At 43.6% G+C, this 22,312-nt stretch overlaps 1 protein-coding gene across 9 annotated transcripts in view; it reads left to right on the plus strand.

Annotated features, from left to right (window-relative positions):
* LOC116588700 (runt-related transcription factor 2) overlaps positions 1-22,312 on the plus strand; it is a 224,251-nt gene that overhangs the window by 100,659 nt on the left and 101,280 nt on the right. For 2 of the 9 annotated variants that reach the window (XM_032340144.1, XM_032340141.1), the window contains 2 exons: positions 15,316-15,381; positions 16,936-21,309. The exons of 4 other annotated variants lie outside the window; for them this stretch is intronic. In XM_032340144.1, the coding sequence (XP_032196035.1) occupies positions 15,316-15,381; positions 16,936-17,414 (545 nt within the window). In that variant the 3' untranslated portion in view covers positions 17,415-21,309. Of the gene's footprint in view, positions 1-15,315; positions 15,382-16,935; positions 21,310-22,312 lie in introns of those variants that run through there. 3 more of the 9 variants (XR_004285049.1, XM_032340146.1, XM_032340142.1) reach the window with 3 other exon arrangements.

Here is a 22,312-nt window from a genome sequence, read left to right on the forward strand (position 1 = left end):
TGACCCACATTGCGTGTTCTCCTCAGCCTCTTCAACTATTAGTGGCACATTTTTAGGTCTCTCGTAGCCTTTAGATGCTCTAATTCTGTTTATTGTTTTTAAGCTGGGGTGACATGAACATGGCCACACTGGTGTGAGCTGGCTGGCTCTGCAGATGCTCATCCCGGGAAGCACGTCCAACAGCCCTGAGGTGAGGAGACCCCTGAACAAGGGGTTAGCCTCAGGCTTGCGTGCCTCTGTTTTGCATTTGAGCCAAGTGAAGCTAGATGAGGCCCCGTAACTTGTCCTCTCTGTGAATGGAGGAACCATCCAGAACAGCTTCGTCCCAGAGGACTGAGAAATGGGGGCATATCTGAAATTGGAAAGAACTTAAATTGATAAGGGAGGAGGAACTTGTTCTAAGTCAGATTTCGTAAGCAGAAACTAAGGGTCAAGGAGGAAGTTTGAACAGCTGAGATGATTAGTCTAAGTGTGTAGTCAGCTATCACTGCCTTCTCAGGTTCTTTCCATACCCTGTACCTTAAAGAGACCCCCTCCACCACCTCCCCACCACCAACCTTCAGTTAATGGCTCTTGAAATTAGCTTGAAGATCTTGTAAAGATACGAGTTGTTCTTAACATTTCCTATTTGAAAAGTAACAAAAGTCCTACTCTCCATGGGCAAAAGCTCCTCTTCTTTCTGGCATCCCAAGGTGCAGAAGTATGCATGATGCAAACCGGTATTAACCATTTTTAAAGAAAAGAAGGAAAACAGTAAAATCAGTATCTTGGGAGCAGTGACCTAATCTACTTAAATTTTTTTTGATGGATTTTTTTTGAGTTTTAGAAACCCAAAGGACTCAAAATGAGATACAATTCAAAGGGTATCATCCTCTCCTAGGATGGGAAAGGTAGAATGATTCCCAGGGCTCTAAAAACTTTACAGATTAGAACTCTGGGTAATGGGTTGGCTGTTTCTTGGGCTGTCAAACCTAGTTTTTAACCTTTCTCCCTGGCTTTGACCTTTAGAATAGAACAGTAATGGGGAATAGAAGTCAAAGAAACAATGTAAGGAGGAGACAAATCTAGATTGAGGAGCAACAGGTAACACCACTGACAGGGGCGGGGCAGGGGGAAGTTACTTGTGAAAGTAATAAAATCAAAGGACAGTGTGCTCTTCTAGGAAGAGGTGTATTTTCTTCCTAGGAGCCAGGAGTTCCAAATCTCAGTGGTACAAATGTGTGCAGTTAATTCCCTTCCTCTTCAGAGGAGGGATGGTCTTGATCATGCTCATCCTTAAGGCTTGCCTACTGTTATTTTTTGCTGCCACACTGCAATATAATATTGAAAATCACCATAGAAGCGGTAACCAGATAAAAGTAGGACCTTAGGACTAGAAACCTGGGATCTACCATGCTCCCCTTCACCATGTTGCCTGATGCCTGAAAGAGAACAACTATTTCACCAAAGTGAACCCCGCCCAAGGTTCTGCCTGACAGTGTTTTAATAAAAAAATAACATCTCAAACTATATATAGTAGAACTTCTAGTTAAATGCTTGAAACAGATATTTCTGAAAGTTTATAAAAATCCAATAAGCAGGACCACTGAGGGTATGTAGAAGGCCCATTGGAGCCGTCCACCTTGAGGTAAAACTCTTCAGTGACCCACAGATGGGGCAGGTGAACTTTAACACAAATAATAAACAGGCGAGTGTTGAGGGACATGGGATGAATGAAGAGATCAGTACAAATCAACCCTGAGAGTTAGGACCGTGGATTCCCCCACAGCATCATGTGGGACATGAGAAGGCCCACAGCCTGGTGCAACTAGGTGACAGGTAGATTCCAGCCACTGGTCAGGCTGCTGTCTCAGAGGATGCTGGCCTGGAGGCTGGGTCAGCCAGGAGGTGGGAGACTCGGGCAGGTGCCAAGGGGCATGTGAAGAAAAACTGAGGGCACTATCAGGAAGGAAGAAGCCTCCTCATGGGGAAGCTTGATTTCTTCTTCTGCTCTAATTTGGGAACTCCAGAGAGCAAGGAAGTTGAAAAGATTCAGGACACCCAGGTCATATGTGACGGTGGCTTTTCTGATGGCAGAAATGAAAGCTTCGGGATAAACAACACCATGTATTCCAGGACAAATCAGGTGCTGAGGAAAATGGGGAGAATTAAAGCAAAACTAAGTCCAAGGGTGATGGTAAAAACTTAACATTAATAATAATAATATTTAGATAGTATTTTTTTAAGTTTTATGTATTTTAGAGATGAGGGCATGAGTGGAGGGAAGGACGGAGGGAGAGGGAGAGAGAATCTCAAGCACACTCTGCACTGAGTGTGGACCCCAGCATGTGGCTTATTCCAATAAGCCTGAGATCATGACCTGAGTTGAGATCAAGAGTGGAATGCTTAACAGACTGAGCCACCCAGGCGCCCCTAGAAGAATATTAAATGTACAGAAAGCACTCTCACAGATACTGTCTAATTTAATCTCCATGACAGCTCATTGGAGTGTAGATACCACTATAGCCTCTATTCTGCCAGTAGGAAATTAGGGCTTGGAGACATTTAGAGACTTGGCCTAAGTCACACAGTGAATGAGCAGGAGCGTCAACCCCCAACCCCGAATCTTTTTGTTCCAAATGTGCTTTCTTCACTACACTTTGGTCATAGGGGTCTCCTCCTGTCAGAACCAGACTTTGCTACAGAGCCTGCTGGGTGGCATCCTCAGAGGGAGTGTTACCGCACTGGTCTTTCCAGGTGACACGTGGGGGACAGAACACCAGCAATCCTTAATAATAGCCAATGTTCATGCTTTATTAAGGTCAGAGTCCCAAAATAAAGTAAAAGTCACCGAGTTCCTGCCAGAAATAACAGGGGAAACAATCTATCTCCTCCTTTCATAATCTGAATTTTATTCTAGAGATTAAAATTGTACATATTAATGAAAGCTTAGAACCTCAAAGTTCATATTTTTATATGTGGAACAGGGAAACTAAGGCTACTGGAGTGAGGCATAACAGTACATCCTATCCTGCAAAAGTTGGAAAGGTTGGTGTAAAATTATTTATTGTAGCTTCAGCTAGTTTTGATCAATACCACTTAATTCGAGGAACCCAGAACAAGAAGGAAAGAGAAATAGCTCACATTCTATTTCCCACATTCTATTTCCCATTGAAAGTCTGAGCCTAGAGCTAATTTTAACCTTCTTTACCACTCAATTTAATGGTAAAAAGCTTTCATATAAGGTACGTTTCGTTCCCATTTTCTTTTGGCTTCTGTCGCAAATGGTTATTAACAATAACATTTTTTCAGTTTGTGGAAAAATATTGTAGATTTTCTAATTGGCATTCATATCTGGAGAGAAAACCTGGGTATTTCATGCACAGTGCATATATGCCTCATTAAAAAAAAACTGTAATACTATTTTTTAATGAAGGTACACCTTTCATGGAGGAACAGTATTTCTAATAGAATTTTTAAAGAAATTTTTGGAATTCTCAAGGTTGCCTCACATGTAACGGAATCAGATTTTTGAAGCTGGAAATCCATGGGGACGACTTAGTTAAATCCTGTCATTTTGCTGACAGGGAACAAGGGGGTCAGAGAGGGGAAGGGACTCCAGGTGGCTGTCCTGCTTGCTGGGGACAGCGTTGTGACCAGAACCTACATCCCTGGCTGATAGTCAACACTCTAGAATTGTTTTCTCCTGCTACATTTCCAGTAGGGTGCTGACATTTTTTCTGTTATTGCTGTACATGGCCCCTGTGATCTGAAGAAAAAGAAAAATGCTACCCTCAAATTATCTCCTCCTCCCTTGCTCTTTCCTCTTTTATCCTAAAATTAAATCCTTATGAAGAAACGGAATAGATTTTGCGCTGGATGTGGACAGCACCGTCTCTTTTGACCAGTCATTGGCTGTTTTGGTCCACATCTGGACCAGCCTCAGTACACTGTATGCTAAGGCTGGGAAAAATAGGGCTGGGGTTTGGTGTGTGTCAGGCCGAGAACTTCCACTGTTTGAGGAGGAGTCCCACTGGACTACTGTTTGTCCCACAGCACACTGCGCAGACCAGGCTGGCTTGCGCGCGCGCTCTCTCTGTCTCTCTTTTTTTTGGTCATCAAAACAAGTAGCTCTTCTCAGACACCTCAATACATAATTAGGTGTGTCTGTTTACACTTGGGAGACAGAGGGCTTCATGTCCTAAAGCAATACAGGGGATCTGGGAGCAGCCACAAACAGATGTTGGAAATGTCCATTTGTGGTGAGTTTATTACTATAGCACCAGAAGTAAACACTGAGGATGAAACCCCTCTGAAGGGGTGGGTGTGTGTATTGAGAGGGGAGTGTTATCGAGCACAGGAGAAAGTGAAAGGAGGTCCTAGTTTTCTTTCTTTCTTTTTTTTTTCTTCCCCGATTTGCTCTAGTATTTGTTTATCTCCTACAATAAGGAAAAGTTCACTCTTTGGCTTTGGCTGTTTGAAGGCTTTTGCCAAATGCTTAACAATCTGTAGGGTTTGATTTCTCTCAAAAAAACCACTTTGAGAACAAGGCTCTATGTAACTAAGATGTGTTTGTTTTTGTTTAAATCACTCAGAAGAGAAATCATCTCTTGTCCATTGTTAAAAGAGAGGTTTCAATCAAAGGAAAATTCTACATATTCTAAAATATACAAACAGCTCTTTGAAACTGATGCCAAATCAAACTCTAAAAGGGACGTTTCTCTTGCAGAAGTTTTGAGTTAATTCCGTGTGCAAGGCTTGAGTGGAAAAACTCTGAGACAGTCAGAGGAATGAGTTACTATAACACTGAATTTTGGATTCGGAAGTCCTATGAGGAGCATTGTCTGGGGATAGCGTGGAGACTCTTGGACATGGTTTTAGGCTAAACTCTAGAAACAAAGCAAAGAAATGATCTGTAAAGTGAATCAGTTTTTAAGTTAAAAAAAAGTCCGTAGTTTGTTTTCTGGTGTTACTGAATCTAAACCTCAAATGTGAGGAGGCATGCCTGTCCTCACTTTATTAAAAAATTCAACTGAAATGTTCCCTTGTTGTTAAAGAAATGTCATCCTTTCCCCTATTAGGATTCCTATTAGGATGAAAAGTAGTAGATGTTAATAAGACAAGCTCAGTGGGGGAAAGAGGCACAAATTAGGAGACCCAACAACTTCATTTTGGTTCTGCGGCTAATTGACTTCGTGAAATGATTCATTGTTTCTTTGATGGAACTTCTTGATCAGTTGGTATCCATGACGCCTATTTCACAGGACCATTTTGTGAAGGTAAAACCAGATGTACATAAAAGCAGGGACAACTCAAAAGCAGTGTGTGAATTTGAGACATTATTTCTTTTTTATTTATTACTTTTGAGGGTAAGTGTTGATGTGGCACAAGATACTTTGCTTGGGCTGAAAAAAGGTGAGAAAAAGCTTTCATTTTTAGGATAAGGGAGAAAACTGGGGAGCAAGGTCTAAAACAATAGCTGCACCCCAAAACTGGTGGTCAGAGTAGAGTTGTGGGTCTGGAATTAACCTAAGCCCTTGAGGTCCTGGTAAGCACAGGGATGGTAGTTCAGGAAAAGCAATTGACTGAAAATGGGCAGGCAGAAATCAGAAAGCAGACACAAACCCCACAGTCAGAGAACTGGTCACTGTCTCTTCCTCCCCCACCCCCCACACTTAAACATTTTCTGTGTGTCACTCTGAGAAGAGCCACAGTGACTTAAAGATAAGTTGGACAGAGCCTGTTCTCAAGGAATTTATAGGCCAGTGGCAGTGAAAAGGTAATGGTAGGACTGCTGTGTGCACCCAAGGAGAGACAAATGGAGAACTGAGTGCAGAAGGAGAGGTCCTTGTGGGCTAAGGCAAGAACATGAGCAGAATCTTGGAAGCAGAAGTGGATTGTGAGGTAGACTTTATTTTTTTATTTTTCAAAGAATTTTTATTTATTTATTTGACACAGAGCACAAGCAGAGGGAGCAGCAAATGGAGAGGGAGAAGCAGACTCCCTACTGAGCAAGGAGCCTGATGTGGGGCTTGATCCCAGAACCCTGGGATCATAACCTGAGCCAAAGGCAGTCGCTTAACCAACTGAGCCACCCAGGCACCCCTGTGAGGTAGACTTTAAAGACTGCTTAGAATTCCAAGGGACTGAGATTGGGGTGGGGGGTAATCATGTAAACCAAGGCAGGAAGTGACAGTGGGGCGTAGGGAGTACAATAAATGGAAGAGGGTCCAGTCTGACTGGATTGTGAGTTGATGAAGTGCAGTGAGAGACAAGACCGGAAAGGTAAGTTGGGACAAGACTGTCATTGCAGCAGATGTTTGTCGTGTGTCTACAGAGATCTAGAAATGTATACATACTTAAGTAAAAAGCATGACATGAAGTCCCAAAACATGTAGGCAACAATGAACAATAAAATCCTGAGGACCCAGTAAGCTGCACAAGACAAGGATTCAGGAACCTAGATAAGCCGTGTGGGCAGAAGTTTCAACACACACACAAAAATAGGTCTTGATTCTAAGGCAACCTTCTGTCCTGACCAGGAAGCCCCTTGTATTTTTCTCCCAGGGCAGGAACCTTGCCACGGCATGAGCAGCCCAGGCCTGGCTCTGGGAAGCAGGTCAGCGTGTACATCTGACTCTCAAGGGAGAGATGGCAAACATAGGCTGGGTCCTGGCAGGCTACAGCTGGAGGCTCGAGCCTGTGGCTTTGATCCTAATATTAATATGGATGGTGTTATGTCTGTCATAGCTGTACGCCTTGCAGCTGACACAGACTGAATAGTACTGTGGTGGTCTGGTTCAAGTTCTGGTTCAATTTGAGGCCTTGGGTGGTTTGAGTCAGGTCCTTTAAGGTCCAGGATGGCCTCAGGGCTGTTGGAACACACCAGGGTGCTAAGTCTTTAGAGGGGAATGATATTTGAAAAAGCTGAGCTCCCTCACTTTTGAGTGGCTCTGCTGCCTGGAGCTGACTCTTCCTTCCCCTGGGCCTCTCGTGCTCTGTGCCAGACTTGGAGGCAGAGTCTGAGACTGGATTGGTGCTGGACTGAAAGGAGCAGAGCTCTTCCTATTTTAGGAGGTGGAGGATTGAAGCTCAAGCTGAAAGCACAGTGTGTGCATCATGGGCTGGTGGAATGTGGCCTCTGTGGTGCTGATCTGCTGTGCTTTTTTACAGCATAGTTCAGTTGGGACTGGAGCTGGGTGTTAGGCGAGGTAAATGGGGACTTTCGGGATAATGATTCTCAACTCATGTTGAGACCCAATCTTTTCTAGTTTGGACCCAATCTTTTCCGTTTTCTTTTTCTCTGGCTCCACTAGTTTAAGTGGTACTGGTAGGAAGGGATTTCCTTTCGAGATGGAGACATTTGCTACTTGCTGTGTCCTTTTGCCAGGTTACACTTACAAGGGCGTTATCCAAAGAGAGAACCTGATGAATAGAAAACAAGATTTCTTAGAACATTAGTGGCAAAGACTACATGAGAATCTGGGGGCTGAGTCACACGTGGCAAATTGGTGGCATGTATTAGCCTCCCCATTTCACATTGCATCACCATCTCTACCCCCATCCCTGTCCCCGTCCTCATCATCCCTGTCTCTATCCCCATCCCTATCTCTGTCCCATCCCTATCCTCATCCCTATCCTCATCCCCATCCCTGGGGCTATCTTTGACCTTTGATCAGGCCTCTTTCCATCACTGTCCTTCAGGTGGGTATGGCCAGGTAGTTAGAATTGCCATGAAAATAACACTGATTCCCTGCTTGGAAGACAAGATGGGGTAGCTGAGCTCCACAGGTCTGGGGCCAGGTCCCGGCCACCCATTAATGGTCTTCAACTTTGAGGAAATCACTTCACTTCTCTGAACTTCAGTTGGTCATCACAGTATAGGGTCAGTGACAAGTTCTACCTCACAGGGCCAGGGGAGGATTCAGTGCCATCACGCAGGTAGGAGTGTTTCAGCAGAGATCCTCTGCCAGTCAGAGTCATCCGCTCTCAGTTGTCTGGTTAGCCAGTCCTTCCTCTCAGGAGAACCGGCCACAGCATGGGATACCACGACTATTAAATCACGTATAGGATTCCTATGGTTGGAGCGGAGTGAAGACTGCCTGCTCTGGGAAGCAACAGCCAGTGCTGTTCTCAGCCCATCATCAAGCAGCCTGGAGTCAGAGCGCTCCTACACGATGGCTTAGGCTTGCTACCAAACTCAAAGAGAAACTCTCCTCAAATGTTTCCACTGAAGTACCCCAAAGGGCAGAGGAAACTCCAGGGTTCCTTCATGGCTCCTGCTCTCCCCAACCTGTTGACATAACCCCAAACAACCCCAGCTCCTGCAAGGAGAGCACTTTCAGGTTTCTCATTTTATCTTAAAACTCATGTGAATTTTACTCCATACTATGCCTGTTTTTTTGTTTCAATACAAAAATAATGTTTTAACTTAATAATACTCAGTTATAGGTCCTTCTTTAAAAACCCTCCCCCATTTGTTCCTTTCTTGTATTTCATGCCCTCCTATCAGCCAGGCTTTGGTGTCTAATATAGAACATCTCAACCAGTTCATAAATTTCTGCTTTTAATATAGTCTGAGTTACCACTCGCGCAGGCCACAGGAAAATACCAGGCCGTCCCCTCTGCATTCGGGCTTTTTTTTTTTTTTTTTTAAAGATTTACTTAGTAACAATTTATCATTTAGTTGCAATTTTTAAAATAATCTTAATTGGCCACATATGTTATCAAATAAGAGCGGGTCTTGGAGCCTCCGCCTCCCTCCGCATCCTTCACGCCCCTCCTTTTGCCCCGCTTGCGCATGCGCACTGCCTCCTGCCCGCTGGAGAATGAATCCTGCCACTGGAGGCAGATACTATCACAGGAAAGCCTCCCCGTGATTGGAGATAAGATTACCGATACTGAAGCTGTTATTTTTAGGAGGGGAAGACTACTGCTTTTAAACCTCTTTCCCTCTTTTTCCTAGTGTGTCCTCTCTTAATTGTGGCTCCAGGTAGCCATAAGTCATTAGTGGTTTTTAATTTCTCTGAAACTGAAATAAGGTCTGAAAGGGTGGATTTGTCCTTTTTTCCCCTACTTTCCCCCCCTTCCCCCCACCCTTTTTTTTTTCTGGCTAATCGGAGGAACGCAACCACATCTGAAGCCACTTGGCTCATTATGAATTTCATGGAAACTGATTCTCTGAAAGTGTTTCCATATGTGTGTTCCCAATATATCCCATCCTCTCTAAATGGGAGCACAGACGTGTGCATGGGCTGGAAATGGCTTCAGGATGTGACAGAGCAGTCATATGACCGCCACGGCACCGTGGGTGGCCTCTTCTGAAAGACACGGTGTCCTGGGTGCTGGCCTCCTTCCTGCAGCGGATCTGGTTTCAAAGACTACCCACCCTTCCTAGCCTTTAAAAAGTTCTTAATCAAGGCCCAGCAAGAAGATCTCTCTCATTTTTCCTCCGTTTCTCTGCCCCCCCAACCCTCCGGTTCCTTCCTTCTCTCCTACTCTCCCTCCCTATGTGTATGCATGTACACTCCCACATCTCCTACCGCTGGCCTCCTCTCCCCTCAAAAGAGGAAATATGTTATTCCAACAATATCCTCAAAATTTGGGTGGGTTTAGGGAATGGCTGAAGTTTCTGGAAACTGCCAGGTTGTTGTTTCTTTGTTTTTTTCCCTTTCTCTTTCCTTCAGCATAACATACTTTCTTAGCCTTGGGATCAGCTGGTCTTCCAGATTTTGTGAGCATGCAGTGGAAAAGTACAATTCATTACAACACGGAAAATAAATATTTATCCTGGATAGTTGAGGCACTTTTCCTCTCTTTTGCAAAACTATGGAGTTTGCTAGTCTGACCTTTCATTATCTTAAAAAATTTGGTTTCACATTCTCCTTTTTTCTGGTTTCTTCTCCATCGGTATGATCTACTACACTTCTTCCACATAGGGTATATTTTTCCAATTATTATCTAATGTAATTACAAGTAAAACTAATTTAGAGATACATACTGGGTCATTTTAGTGTGAGGGGACAAATTCAGGGAAATTGAGAAAATTGATGGAAAAATCCTTTAAAACCTCAGTTTGGAAAATGCAAAGTACTATTCTGCATATAGTCTAAAATTGATTTTTGGATAATATTTACATAGCATTTCTGCTTCTGTCCTATTGCTGTTTGAGACTATGTTAGTCGTTCATCTGTGAGGCACATTTTTTGGAAGTACCCATTTTAGCATCATACTGTGTAGGTAGGATTTAAAAGAATACATAGTTCTTATCCTTAATTTACTTTTCTTCAGCTGGAAAATGAAAATACTTCTCTAAAGACAATGATAAATACCTTAAAATGCACGGAGCAAAATTTACGTGCAAAAAAGTTCAGGAGGTATATGATTAAAAAAAGATGATGAGACTTTGTATCCTGGGAAGTTTTAATGTATGGGTGAGCTTTAAAGATGGTACCTGCCTAGACTTGGTCTGGCAGAGAGAAGAGTGGGGGGCCATGAGTCTGGGGAGAGCATGAGCAAAGCGCCTATGAGTGTCCTGAGTGTATGTCCTGCTGTGAAGAGGACAGTTCATACTGAGGAGCAGTGGGACATGACCTTGGAAAAGTAGAACAGATGACTCTGAAAATATGCCAGTAGCCTCCTCCTCATTTCCTCCCCTCCATGGCTGAGGTGTCCCATCATGCTTTGTGAAAGGTGGCTGACCTTTGCCTGGGAGGGGGTGGTTGTCAGGCTCTGCCACCTGTGTGGCCTGAGAAGGCGATGTGTAAGCAGGAGGTTTCTCCCTGTCCCTGTGCATTTCCACAGAATGCAGATTTAAGACCCCTCGAGACCGATCCTCCCCATTTTCCCACTGGCAGGCCGAGTCAGAGCTGCAGAGCCAGAAGAACCTCCTCAGATTTACCTTGTGTCTAGGCTTCTGTTTCTTCATCTATAAAAGTCACCTCTGATTCTTGATGCCTCTCACTTACTTGCTCTGTCTACTGGTCCAGAAATTCAGACAGAGTGTTTTACCCTCTGTCACCTTTCTACCTACTCCACATAAATACCACCACCTCGGTGACAGCTGGTGCCCTGGGGTCCTGCGGCAGAAGAGTGGGCTTGCTCCCCTCCCTCAGGTCCTGTATTTGTGGCCTGGCCCTCTTGTTCCCTCATCTCCTCTCCGCATGGCACTCGGCAGGGACTGGTACCTGGATTCTGGCTCTGAGGGTACTGGGAACGACACCAGCGGACAGGCAGCAGTATCTGTTCACTACTGGGGATGGACTGTCCAAAACGTGAGGTCCAGTGATGTCATGACACTCAGGAAGAGCTTCGACCACTCTTTAAAGAGAGTGTTATAAGGGTGGATTCTTCAGAGTCATATTGGGATGCTGTTGGTCTGATATCAGTATTGCTTCAACGCTTTTTATATCTGTTTTTTTAACTTGTCAGAACTATCCTACAGAGTTCCTGACTCCCAGACTGATTTACTTATTCACTCATTATCACCATCCATCCATATACATACCCTAAAAAGCAAAAACCAAAACACTTAAGCTCCTGGAGTATAGAAGCAATATGAGAGGAAAAGAAATCATGACCTTTACACCCAGTGCTTTATAGCTGGGAGAGAATAGGCTAAGAAACAGTTAATAATTCAGTAAAGTAGCAACTCTTAAGGGCCCAAAAGAGAGATATGGGAAGGAACTGCTCTTGACACCAGAGGGAAAAAAGGAATTATAGAATAGAGCAGGTGGGGCAGGGCAGCCAAAAAACACTGTCGAAGGGGAAGAAGATTCTTCAAGAAAGCAGCTCTGTGGCGAGTTGAGGACTATACATTTCCAGAGGAAGAATGCCACAAAGGGGTCAATAAAAAGTTCTTGGGCTTTATTCGAGATTTGTCGAAGCAATAACTCCTACCATTTAAAAGGCCCCAATGAAGCTTTGAAGTTAACACCTCATTGCGGGGAAGCATGATGGCTTTTCATTCTGTACACGGATGCCTTCGTGTTACAGAGGAGAGCAAGGGACGCTGCCTGTGCCAGCTCGGTTCCCCCGGCTTCAGGGCCCCTCTTCCTTTCCTGTGCCTGACCTGTCTCTGCTGGGGTGCGTCAATTCTGCTTCAGGGAGGGGACGATGGGCGTGCCCAGTGTCTCCCAGCTGACAGTCCCAAATGACAAGTGCCTTGTCTGTTACTGTTCCCAGACTCCTCTGTTTTCTTTCATTCTAGAGATCGCCTTGCCTATTCTCAACCAACCCTGATTTACTGAGGATCTAGTCAGTGAGAAGGTGTATATCAGAGTGCTAGGTAAAGGCCTAGAAATGTCCAGTAGTATTGTGATTAAGCACTGAGGGGGAGACAAACAAGGATTAGACAAATCCTGCCCTCAGCAGCCCACTGTTGAGTGAGGAATCAGGGATGAGCCAAGGTCACTGGCATTAGAAAGCAATGTGTGAAAGATGCTGGTGGGGGATTGCAGGCCACGGGACCCAAAGATGAGGGATTCTCTTTTATTCCCCCTTGTCTTTTTGGTTTTACTCCTTCCACTATGCTTTCTGCTTGCCCTGATGACCCAGGAAACCCCAGTGGGTAAAGAGAGGCAATTTCCTTTTTCCCTGTAGACCTTGAGGAGGCTGGGGGAGGAAGAGGCAAGACATTTTAAAAATTTTTAATATTGATTTTATTTCTATTTGAGCTTCCTGCGCATTTTATTAATATAGTCTCCTCATGTATATTAGGTCTTGCTGCTACTGTGTTAACAAGCAAGGTTCTTGCAACTCTCTTTATGAGAGCTGCATTCCTTCACAGGCTATCTGACCGTGGCCAGAGGTGCAGATAGCAGAGCCAGAATGAAACACGTCTGTAGGAAACCAGCAGGTCCTATGGGAATCAAACCCTTGACCTCGGTCTCATTCACATTATGCCACAAGCAACTGAACTAATTGCCCACGATTTAGCAGATTAGCTCCAACAAGGCCTCAAAGAGCTGTCAGGATATCCCAAAGATAGTAACGCTCCCGGGGGTAACACAGAGGCTCCAGAAGAGCCTATGGAAATACTCAGGTACAGTTAGATTTTCAAGGCAAGAAATGCATGGACCTGTGATTGTGACAACCACATTCCTTACGGGTAAATAAGATTGCAAAGAGGTCATGACTCTGCATCTTTCAGGCTGCATGATCTGTAGTGTACACAGATCCCCTTCTCCGGATCTCAGCTTGCCTGTGTGTTAATGGGTTAGCTTAGAATTAATTATCCAAGCAGTAGGTGAGGAATTTGGACATTTCCATCAGATACCCCAAGCAGCAGAGGAGGGTAAATGGGTGCTATAGGGAATCTGGAGGACATAGTCTAAAACTTAGTAAGTACAAAAGTTTGTTCAAGTCTCTTTTAGTTTGTTTACCTAAAAATTCACCCAAGTGTTCTATTCCATACATATCCTATTACTGTCCATATGCCCTGTCTCCAAGCCGAATAAAACCAGCCCGTTGGGAAGATGCCCCATGTTTATCTTGGGCTTCAAGTAACTCCTGGCAGTACTGGCTTTATTTAATCAGCCAGTTGGAGGCAGGAGTTTTAAACTGGCTCGGGGGAGCTCTGTGCGACGAGGCACCTCCCTGGGGCAGTTACTGAGTTTTGTTTTCACATTTATAAAGTTAGATTGAGGTGTTAGCACTTTTAGAACTCTCCAGGCTTTTATCTGTGACCCCTCAATAAGTAGATAATACATTTTCTTTACCGTTTTTGATATTAATATCCAGGTCTTTTTTTTTTTTTTTTAAGTTTGTAGTTGTATTGAGGCTAACTAGCATAGTTTAGTAGAAGTAGTAGAAGAAGAAGTAGAAGACCATCTATAAGTACACCTGAGTTCACGTAAAAAACAGATTAAAATTATGGATGCAACCTTATTCAGGGAAAGGAAATTTATTTATATTATTTGCTTCTGCAAAAATGATTATAAACTGAAGATTAGGAAGGGCTTTATGTTTTTCTTTTTAGAATTCCGTCTCCTCACCTTAGGTTATTACATAAAGGATCTCCTGTGAAACTGTAACGAGTTGTTAATGTCTCTCCATGCAGAACACACTGCAGTATGTTTCAGAAACATTTCTTGGTAACACAACATGATTAAGGGAATTCCAGAAAATCCCATTTTTTGTTAATTATAAAAATGACTGTATAATCCCTTTAAAGTCCACATTAGCTGTCTTTGCCCAGAAGGAGTTAATCCTCAAGACATTACAGTCTCAAATGACTCAAAGTGATTGGTCCACATTCTGTCAGCCTAGCAGAAATTTGTTGCATTGTTTTCTATAAACCACAAGCAGAGCTCATTAATTGAAAAATGAATGTCAATTTCCATTAGCTGGCATCTATAAACCAGAAAGGTACAGTGATCCTGGCATGTGATGGGTAATAAAAACATCAGCAAAACGTCTCAGGTAAAATAGAGAAGGTGAGGGAGTAGAGGAATAAATTCAAAACCATATTGGAGTTTACTGGCAGGGCCCCACATCAAGGGTTTTAATGAGGCTTCTGCATCAAAATAAGGGAAACCACATGGAATGTTAATTATGACTGCAGCATATTTTAAGTACAGATACCCACGAGAAGCATTTCTTTCTTTCTTTTTTTTTTTTTTTTTTTTAACATGGACAAGCCTGTCTGTGTGAGCTTCGTGCTTCTGTGGGGGGCAAACGGTGGTGTTTTCAGTGTGACTTCTTTCTGTTTGCGATTGTCCACATTATTCTGGTTTCTCTCACATGAGCCGAACATTGAACTTAATCTGTACAGAAGTGGCCTGCCTAGAACAATTAGCGGCGCCAGCACTAGTTCACCTAGCTGCTCTGCAAGGCAAAGGCCGGCCGAGGAACATCTGGGGCCGAGGAACATCTGGGGCCCTCACGTCGTGCGTGTGGCTCCTTCCGCAGAGGGCACCAGCACCGGGCTCGAGAGACCCTACACCTCACCTGCTCCCGTTTGCCCTCTGTCAGAATCACTCGGCCCACATCTGAACACTGCAGCCGGTTAAAATTTTGCATCCGGGAGGGGTGAGGTAGAGACCGGTGGAAGATAGAAGACTTTGTAGAGAGCAGAGAGTAAGCTGCCCAGAGTGTGTGAGTTTTGGTGCGTCATCTTGAAAGTGTTTGCTTCTGGTATCCGGAGCTGCTCACTAGCTCTTTACCCTCTGCTTAGGGGCCTGCGGATTCCGGGAAAGCACTCAGGAGGGGTGGGAACTCCTCTGCCTCCCCCTCCCCCTCAGACTGTTGCTTCTCCTCCTGTCCCGGAGTTCCCGGTGGTGATAGAGGGGTTAGAGCTGGAAGGGAACTTAGAGTTCATCCCCCCTCATTTTACAGATGATGACACTGCCACCTCTGACTTCTGCCTCTGGCCTTCCACTCTCAGTAAGAAGAGCCAGGCAGGTGAGACTTGTTATTAACAATTGCTGGGTGGGGCTGGGTGGGGCCGGCTGATTGGTACTGTCCGATTTTTGAGAACAACTTTTTTTTAAACTATGTATGGCTTTTTAAATTGTCGCTTTTGATGACAAACGCACATCCTGGCCCTTACAAAGATCCCAGGCAGTGTGCATTTTAACAAAGATCCACAACTCTCAGTCAGCACCTTTAAGGAAAACCATCAGGATCATTTCTTTAATAAACACTGTAGCATCCAAGAACAAGAGTTCAGTAAAAACGGGACTGAGGATGTACCTCCTGACGGAGGCCTTGATGGAGCACTAAGTGCTTCCCCTTACGGATGAAAACTGTAGGAAAAGCAAACACGGCAGACGCAAAGACTTGGAAGGTTTTAGATGTGACAAAATCTTAAGAACGCTGGGATCATAAAAGGCCTTGTCCTAATTCTGTCAATTTTTGAAAATCATAACCCAGTCTTTAAAGATCACCACTCTTAATTTTTTAGGCATTTCAGAACACTGATTTCCACATGAAGTGCTTTATGACTATGGTTTTATAAGTTTAAGCACCAGAAATAGCTACAAAGGAGCCACACTGTTGGCTTTAGAAGTTAAGGGACTTTACATTTTAGAGCAAAACAAGCTTTGTCTCCAGGTACCACTTGGAGTTAGCCTGAAGCTAATTCTGTAGGATATGGCACAGGGGCCTGGTGAATGGATGCTGAGGGAGGCGCCCTCTTCCTTGTCCGCCTGCCGGGCATGGAGCCTCTCACAAAAGAGGCTGTTGGCACCTGGCCTGAATAAGCCCTAGGTCACCCATCAAGGCTCGAGATGCAACTTCTCCCCCAACCTACTTATTTAGTTTATGACCCTCAGGAGAATTTCTAAGGGCTAGACTCTCCCCCTTTGCCCCCAGAAAAATAAGATAGTTCCAGAATACATTGAAATCTGGTATGATTTTTTTTGGCATTCATTACTAAGATGACGAATAAAATAAAGACTATAGGCGATTTTAAGAACTGAAGAGAAGTGATAGGAACATGTTAGGGTTTCTTTTTGGAGTTCCTTCATTGACGAAGGGGCCCTGCCAAGAGTACCAATAGCAAAACTGATCTTTGGGATTTCTTTATATTGGGTGGAGAAAAAGAAACTTGTCCTACTTAGTAAAAACATCCCTTTCAAATACCTGAGGTGCAACGAGAAACAGAGAGGAAAAAAAAATCCATGAGGATTCAGTCTTAAGTCTGGTGAGTGAATCTATGTGTTGGGTTGGTTTACACATAAGACCTAGCACACATTGGGGTTTTTAAAACCCTTTGGGGTTCTCTGGGGGGTGGGTGAAGGACTTAAGTACTGTCAAGTGAAAAAACAAAACAAAACAAAACTGTGTAGTGACCAGTGCATTTGAAGGTCTATTTGTGACTTGTTGTTCCTTTTTGGGAAACTAAAGGTTTTTTTGTTTTTGTTTTTGTTTTTGTTTTTTTCTTGTAAAAATTCTCTCATTATTTTAATTGATATTTACAGATTTTTTCCCCCCATCTTCTGTTATAATTTTTAGGTGCTTCAGAACTGGGCCCTTTTTCAGACCCCAGGCAGTTCCCAAGCATTTCATCCCTCACTGAGAGCCGCTTCTCCAACCCACGAATGCACTATCCAGCCACCTTTACTTACACCCCGCCAGTCACCTCAGGCATGTCCCTCGGTATGTCCGCCACCACCCACTACCACACCTACCTGCCACCACCCTACCCCGGCTCTTCCCAAAGCCAGAGCGGACCCTTCCAGACCAGCAGCACTCCATATCTCTACTATGGCACTTCGTCAGGATCCTATCAGTTCCCCATGGTGCCGGGGGGAGATCGGTCTCCTTCCAGAATGCTTCCGCCATGCACCACCACCTCGAATGGCAGCACGCTATTAAATCCAAATTTGCCTAACCAGAATGATGGTGTTGACGCTGATGGAAGCCACAGCAGTTCCCCAACTGTTTTGAATTCTAGTGGCAGAATGGATGAATCTGTTTGGCGACCATATTGAAATTTCCTCAGCAGTGGCCCAGTGGTATCTGGGAGCTGCATCCCAAACGTATCAATATATACATATATAGAGAGAGTGCATATATATGTATATCAATGAGCTTTCTACAAAGTGCCTATTTTTTAGAAGATTTTTCATTCCCTCACTCAGTCATGATCTTCCAACCATAAGAGGGTAGAGATACTGAGAAACAAAAGGCCCGAGAGACACCATCCTATCTAGGTTCCAGGTTGTTTTCTACTTAAAATGTACTTTTACAAACCAAGGAAAAAGGTATTTTTTTGTTGTGTTGTTGTTTGGCCTGTTACCACAAATCATCTGTTCCTATGGCAAGTCAGAGAGGCGGACTCCAGGTTCAGGAGGAAGAAGAGCAAAGCCACTTCCTCTCTGTGCTTTGATACCACACACCCTCGTGGTGGCGGCTATGTCTGGACCTGTGCACTCTGCAGACCAGCTTCCAAAACCGGTCGAGGTGCACATCGGGCAAAGATGCACAAAGGTGCACAAAGGGCAAAGAGGGAGAATGGATGATTCCATCACAGTACCGTCCATTCCGAGTCACTGTCCCAAACTTTGCTTTCAGACTTGCCGTGAGTTCTCATGTGAACTATTTGGTTCAGTTTTTGTTCTTGTTTTTTTTTTTTTCTTTCATACTTTAAGAAAGTGACTTCAAAAAAATACTGATTGGGACAGATGATTTCATTTTACTTTTTAATACTTTTTTTGTTTCCTTTTCCCATTTAACCAAAAAGAAATCCCACCCCTCAACACCACCCCTGCCCCATCCCTGCACCTTTCTCTTTTTATGCAAAACTCAAAATGGCAATACCTTATTATAGCCATAATGGTATAGATAGTGTTTGCGTTTGGCTGTGTGTTGTTTTCTTTTTTTTTTTTAAATTATGAATATGTGTAAAATCTGAGGTAACTTGCTAACGTGAATGGTCATATAACTTTAAAGATATATTTATAATTATTTAATGACATTTGGACCCTTGAAACATTTCTTAGTGTACTGATACGTTGACTTCGGTCTCTAAAAGTGCTCTTTATTAAATAACAAATTTCTTCAGTGGGCTAGAGCCATATCTGAAATATTGCTAAGCAATTTCAGTTCATCCAGGCACAATGTGATTTTCAAAAATACGTCCATCTCCAAATATCTTAGATGTAGCTTGTTTTTTGTGATGTATGAAGGAAATGTTATGCTTCGTTCTTTCAGACCTTGAATTGCCTCTAACACAGCTTTGCCTTCTAAAGCAATAATTAGGGATTTAAAAACCAACTCTTAGCCCTGTATCACTCATGTTGCCCTTTATTAGCATGAAATGCTGGAGTGATGTGGTTTCCCAGTTTCTTTTGAATAATGGTGACTCTTGTCATATTAAAAAGACAAGCACAAGTGAATCATTGAACTGCAGAAAAATGTTCTGTGGTTTCCTAGTAAAAGCAAAACTCTAAATCGCCAGGCTTCATAGTGAAGACACAGCTTAAAGCCACCCATGTAGCTTAAGGACTGATCATGATACACATAGCCAGTAAAGCCAAATTGCACCAGGGATTCTTAACTAACTCACCTTACCAAACAGTAAGTCAGGAGAACCCAGATCTGCCTCACCTAAGGCCCCACTGGCAGCTCTCTACGGAATCTGCATTTAAAGGAGCAGATTTAGCCATTGTCTCATGGGAGCCATGTCATCTGAAGGAGTTGGAGACTTCCAGCAGATAGCTGAGCTGAGTTAATGTAGGGCCTTGGGGACCCATATCAAACCCCCTGGGGTCAAAGGAAGGTAAGGCCATGTGGAGTTTGGTGTCTACTACTGTGTATGAATTTGAGCAGAAGCCCTCCTGTAGGATGCACTTTGGCCACTCCTGGCGACCACCTGGCAAATTCTCAGCGTGAATCCTTATTCCAAGCCAGGATCACTCCATGACACCACTGGGCAAATCCCTGCTGGCTCCCTCTCAGGTTCGGGGGACCCCTTTGTTTCAGTTCTGTGCCCCCACTGAGCAGAACCTTATAGAGATTTGTCCCAGCCTCTGGGGACCCTTTCTCTGTAGTCATTCCCAGGCCCGCTTCATGGGCCGTCAAGCCTGGTGGGACGGTGTGTGTTGTGGGGGCATCTGGCCCTGTGCTTCTGGCTGGGGGCCTCCCTTGCGACCACCCCAACTCCTCCTAACAAAAATCGAGGGCAAAACAAAACAAAACAAAACAAAACACTGCCTTCTAAAGGTTGTATACCAAGTATGCTTAGATAAATAAGCCACTTTTCTATTACTTAACTAAGATGGAAGTAGTAACTGATACTATTTATTGTTTGTGTGTGGTAGCTTGAAGCATGCCACTGTCCATTTATTTGTTAAGTGTAAAATATGTGTGTTTGTTTCAGCAGCACTTAAAAAAGCCAGTGTCTGGTTACACATTTCAATTTTAATTAATTGACATAAAAATGTTACCGCCAGTGCCAGCTGTACCCTATTTAATAAAAAAGGTACTATATTTGTACATTATTTTTTAATGTTAAAAGGGCTTTTTTAAGTTTACAGTACACATACTAAGTGACTTTAGGGATGCTTTTGTGTTGAAATGTTATTATAGTGGCTGCAGGCAGCAACCCAGAAACACTTTAAAAAGTTTTTTTTTTTTCCTTGGGAAAAATTCAAGCACTTCTTCCTTCCACCCTCACTCCAACCACTCCAAAGGGGTAAGTCACATTTCTTGGATTGAATTCTGCCCTTTTTCAGCCTGGGGGTTAAATATTCCCTCCTCCTCCTCTTTTTTTTTTTTTTTTTTAACCGAACCCTTAATTTGCACTGGGTCATGTATATGATCTGTGATTTCAAGACCAAAGCAAAGCCCGACTATTCCTCCTACCACGGAACCGCGTACTAGCCAACACTCTGTATTTCCTTCAGGTTCAAAGAGCACGGTTCTCTTTGTAGCACAGACGTTGCTGGAGTTTTCGGCGTGACCAGCTCAGCCGCTTTCTGTCTTATTTTAGTTGTCTCACAAAGTGTGACCAGTGTCAGGGTTCCAGAACATACCACAGTGTTGATTTTAGATGAGTGAAATGACTTCCAGCCTGGAACTGAGAGACTCGACCAATGAACTACGGTTTGCTCTTCAGACAGTCTCACTAACCCCCACCCTGCCCCCGGGGCCTTTTAAAAATGAGCAGAGAAATCCACACTGTTAGGGACCATCTATTGCAAACCCAGAGGGGAGGAGATGTGTGTGCTCCTTAAGAGTTCCCTTCATTCCCAGGAAAGGGACTGACTCAGAGTCTAGGTTAATACATGGAAACACAAAGCATGAGTGAAGACAATAACGACTTCTATGACATTCGAAAGAACAATCATAAATAAAATAAAGAGGACTCTGGCAAACCTTGAATTTGTTGTTCTTCAAAAGAGAATGCATTTAAAAAATATTTTCTGTGTGAGAATTTTTTAGATGTTTGTTTACTTCATGTTTACAAATAACTGTTTGCTTTTTAATGCAGTACTTTGAAATATATCAGCCAAAACCATAAGTTACAGTAATTTCTTAGGTATTCTGAATAAAATTCCATTTTTTTTTTTTGGATATGCTTTACCATTCTTAGATTTCTGTGGAACAAAAAAATGTTTGTAGCATTTTGTGTAAATACAAGCTTTTCATTTTTATTTTTCCAATTGCTGTTGCCCAAGATCTGCTTTCCCTGCACATATTGTACAAATTCTGCTTTGTGCCACAGGCCATGATTGTGGATGAGTTTACTTTCAACTTCAAAGGGACTATTTGTATTGTATGTTGCAACTGTAAATGGAATTATTTGGCATTTTTCTCATGATTGTAATATTAATTTGAAGTTTGAATTTAATTTTCAATAAAATGGCTTTTTTGGTTTTGTTACGTGTGTACTTTGGGTCTTTTCTCAGCCGCGGTTTCTTCTCTAGTCTGATGCCTACTCCTGCCTACACCTGGGCCCTTCTTGGCCCTAGGACTTGCCAGGGCCAGAGGAGGGCGGGGTTCTCTGTGACTGGTGAGAGGTTAAAACATTTCGCTGAGTGCTACCTTCTTGGTTCGTCCTACTCCTACAGAGGCGTGGGCAAAGGATCTAGCAGTGAACTCATTTCCTTGTCAGCCTGTGTCCGAAGGAGAGAGCGCCCTCCCCATCCTTGGGTAAAGCCCCTTTACTCTGACAAAGGGACCAGACTGGATATAAAAGACAGTGGGCTCTGCAGTCCAAGGGTTCTAATCTCTGGGCAGGTGAGCAGGAGCCAGCAAGTGAATTTCTTCCTGGTTAGGGTCAGAGGATCTCAGGCAGCCCTGCCATAGGAGATAATCTAGCTGCTTCCCACATCTCTTTTGGGTTCTTAAAAACAAAATCAGTCAAAGCTCAAGGGTAAGTAAAAATGGACCTTGGCCTGGAGAGCTGTAGCCTCAGAAAAATTCTACTAGGGAGCAGGACTATAGTTTGGAGATGTTTGTTTTTAACGGGTTATTGTGTATTTTTGGTAAGTCCCTCCCCTTTGATAAGGTTGAGGGCCTGGGGTAGAGTGGCTGCTCTCTTTCTGGCCTGTGCTATCTGTCCGCCTTGGCTTACCACAGTTCTAAAAGAAGGACCAGAAACCGTGAGGTGGAGATGCTCAGGCGCGGGCCAGTGGACCACGTGATCTAGAGAGAGAGGCCTCCTTTGAGATCTGCTCATTCTTACCCCTTTGGCATTGTGTTCTGAGAAATCTTGGAGACCGCTAATTTCTAAGACTAGGAGACATCCTGAAAGCACGCGGGTGAGACCTAGGCCAGTGAACTTGTTTGCAGCTCTTTGAAGATGTATATTCATTTATCCTTTTTTATTAGACATCTGTGTGGCTTTCAAAGGCATTGCATGGGAGGTGGGCAGAGTGGCTTT

This window comes from Mustela erminea, chromosome 4 (assembly GCF_009829155.1).
Source record: "Mustela erminea isolate mMusErm1 chromosome 4, mMusErm1.Pri, whole genome shotgun sequence".
Classification (NCBI taxonomy): domain Eukaryota; kingdom Metazoa; phylum Chordata; class Mammalia; order Carnivora; family Mustelidae; genus Mustela; species Mustela erminea.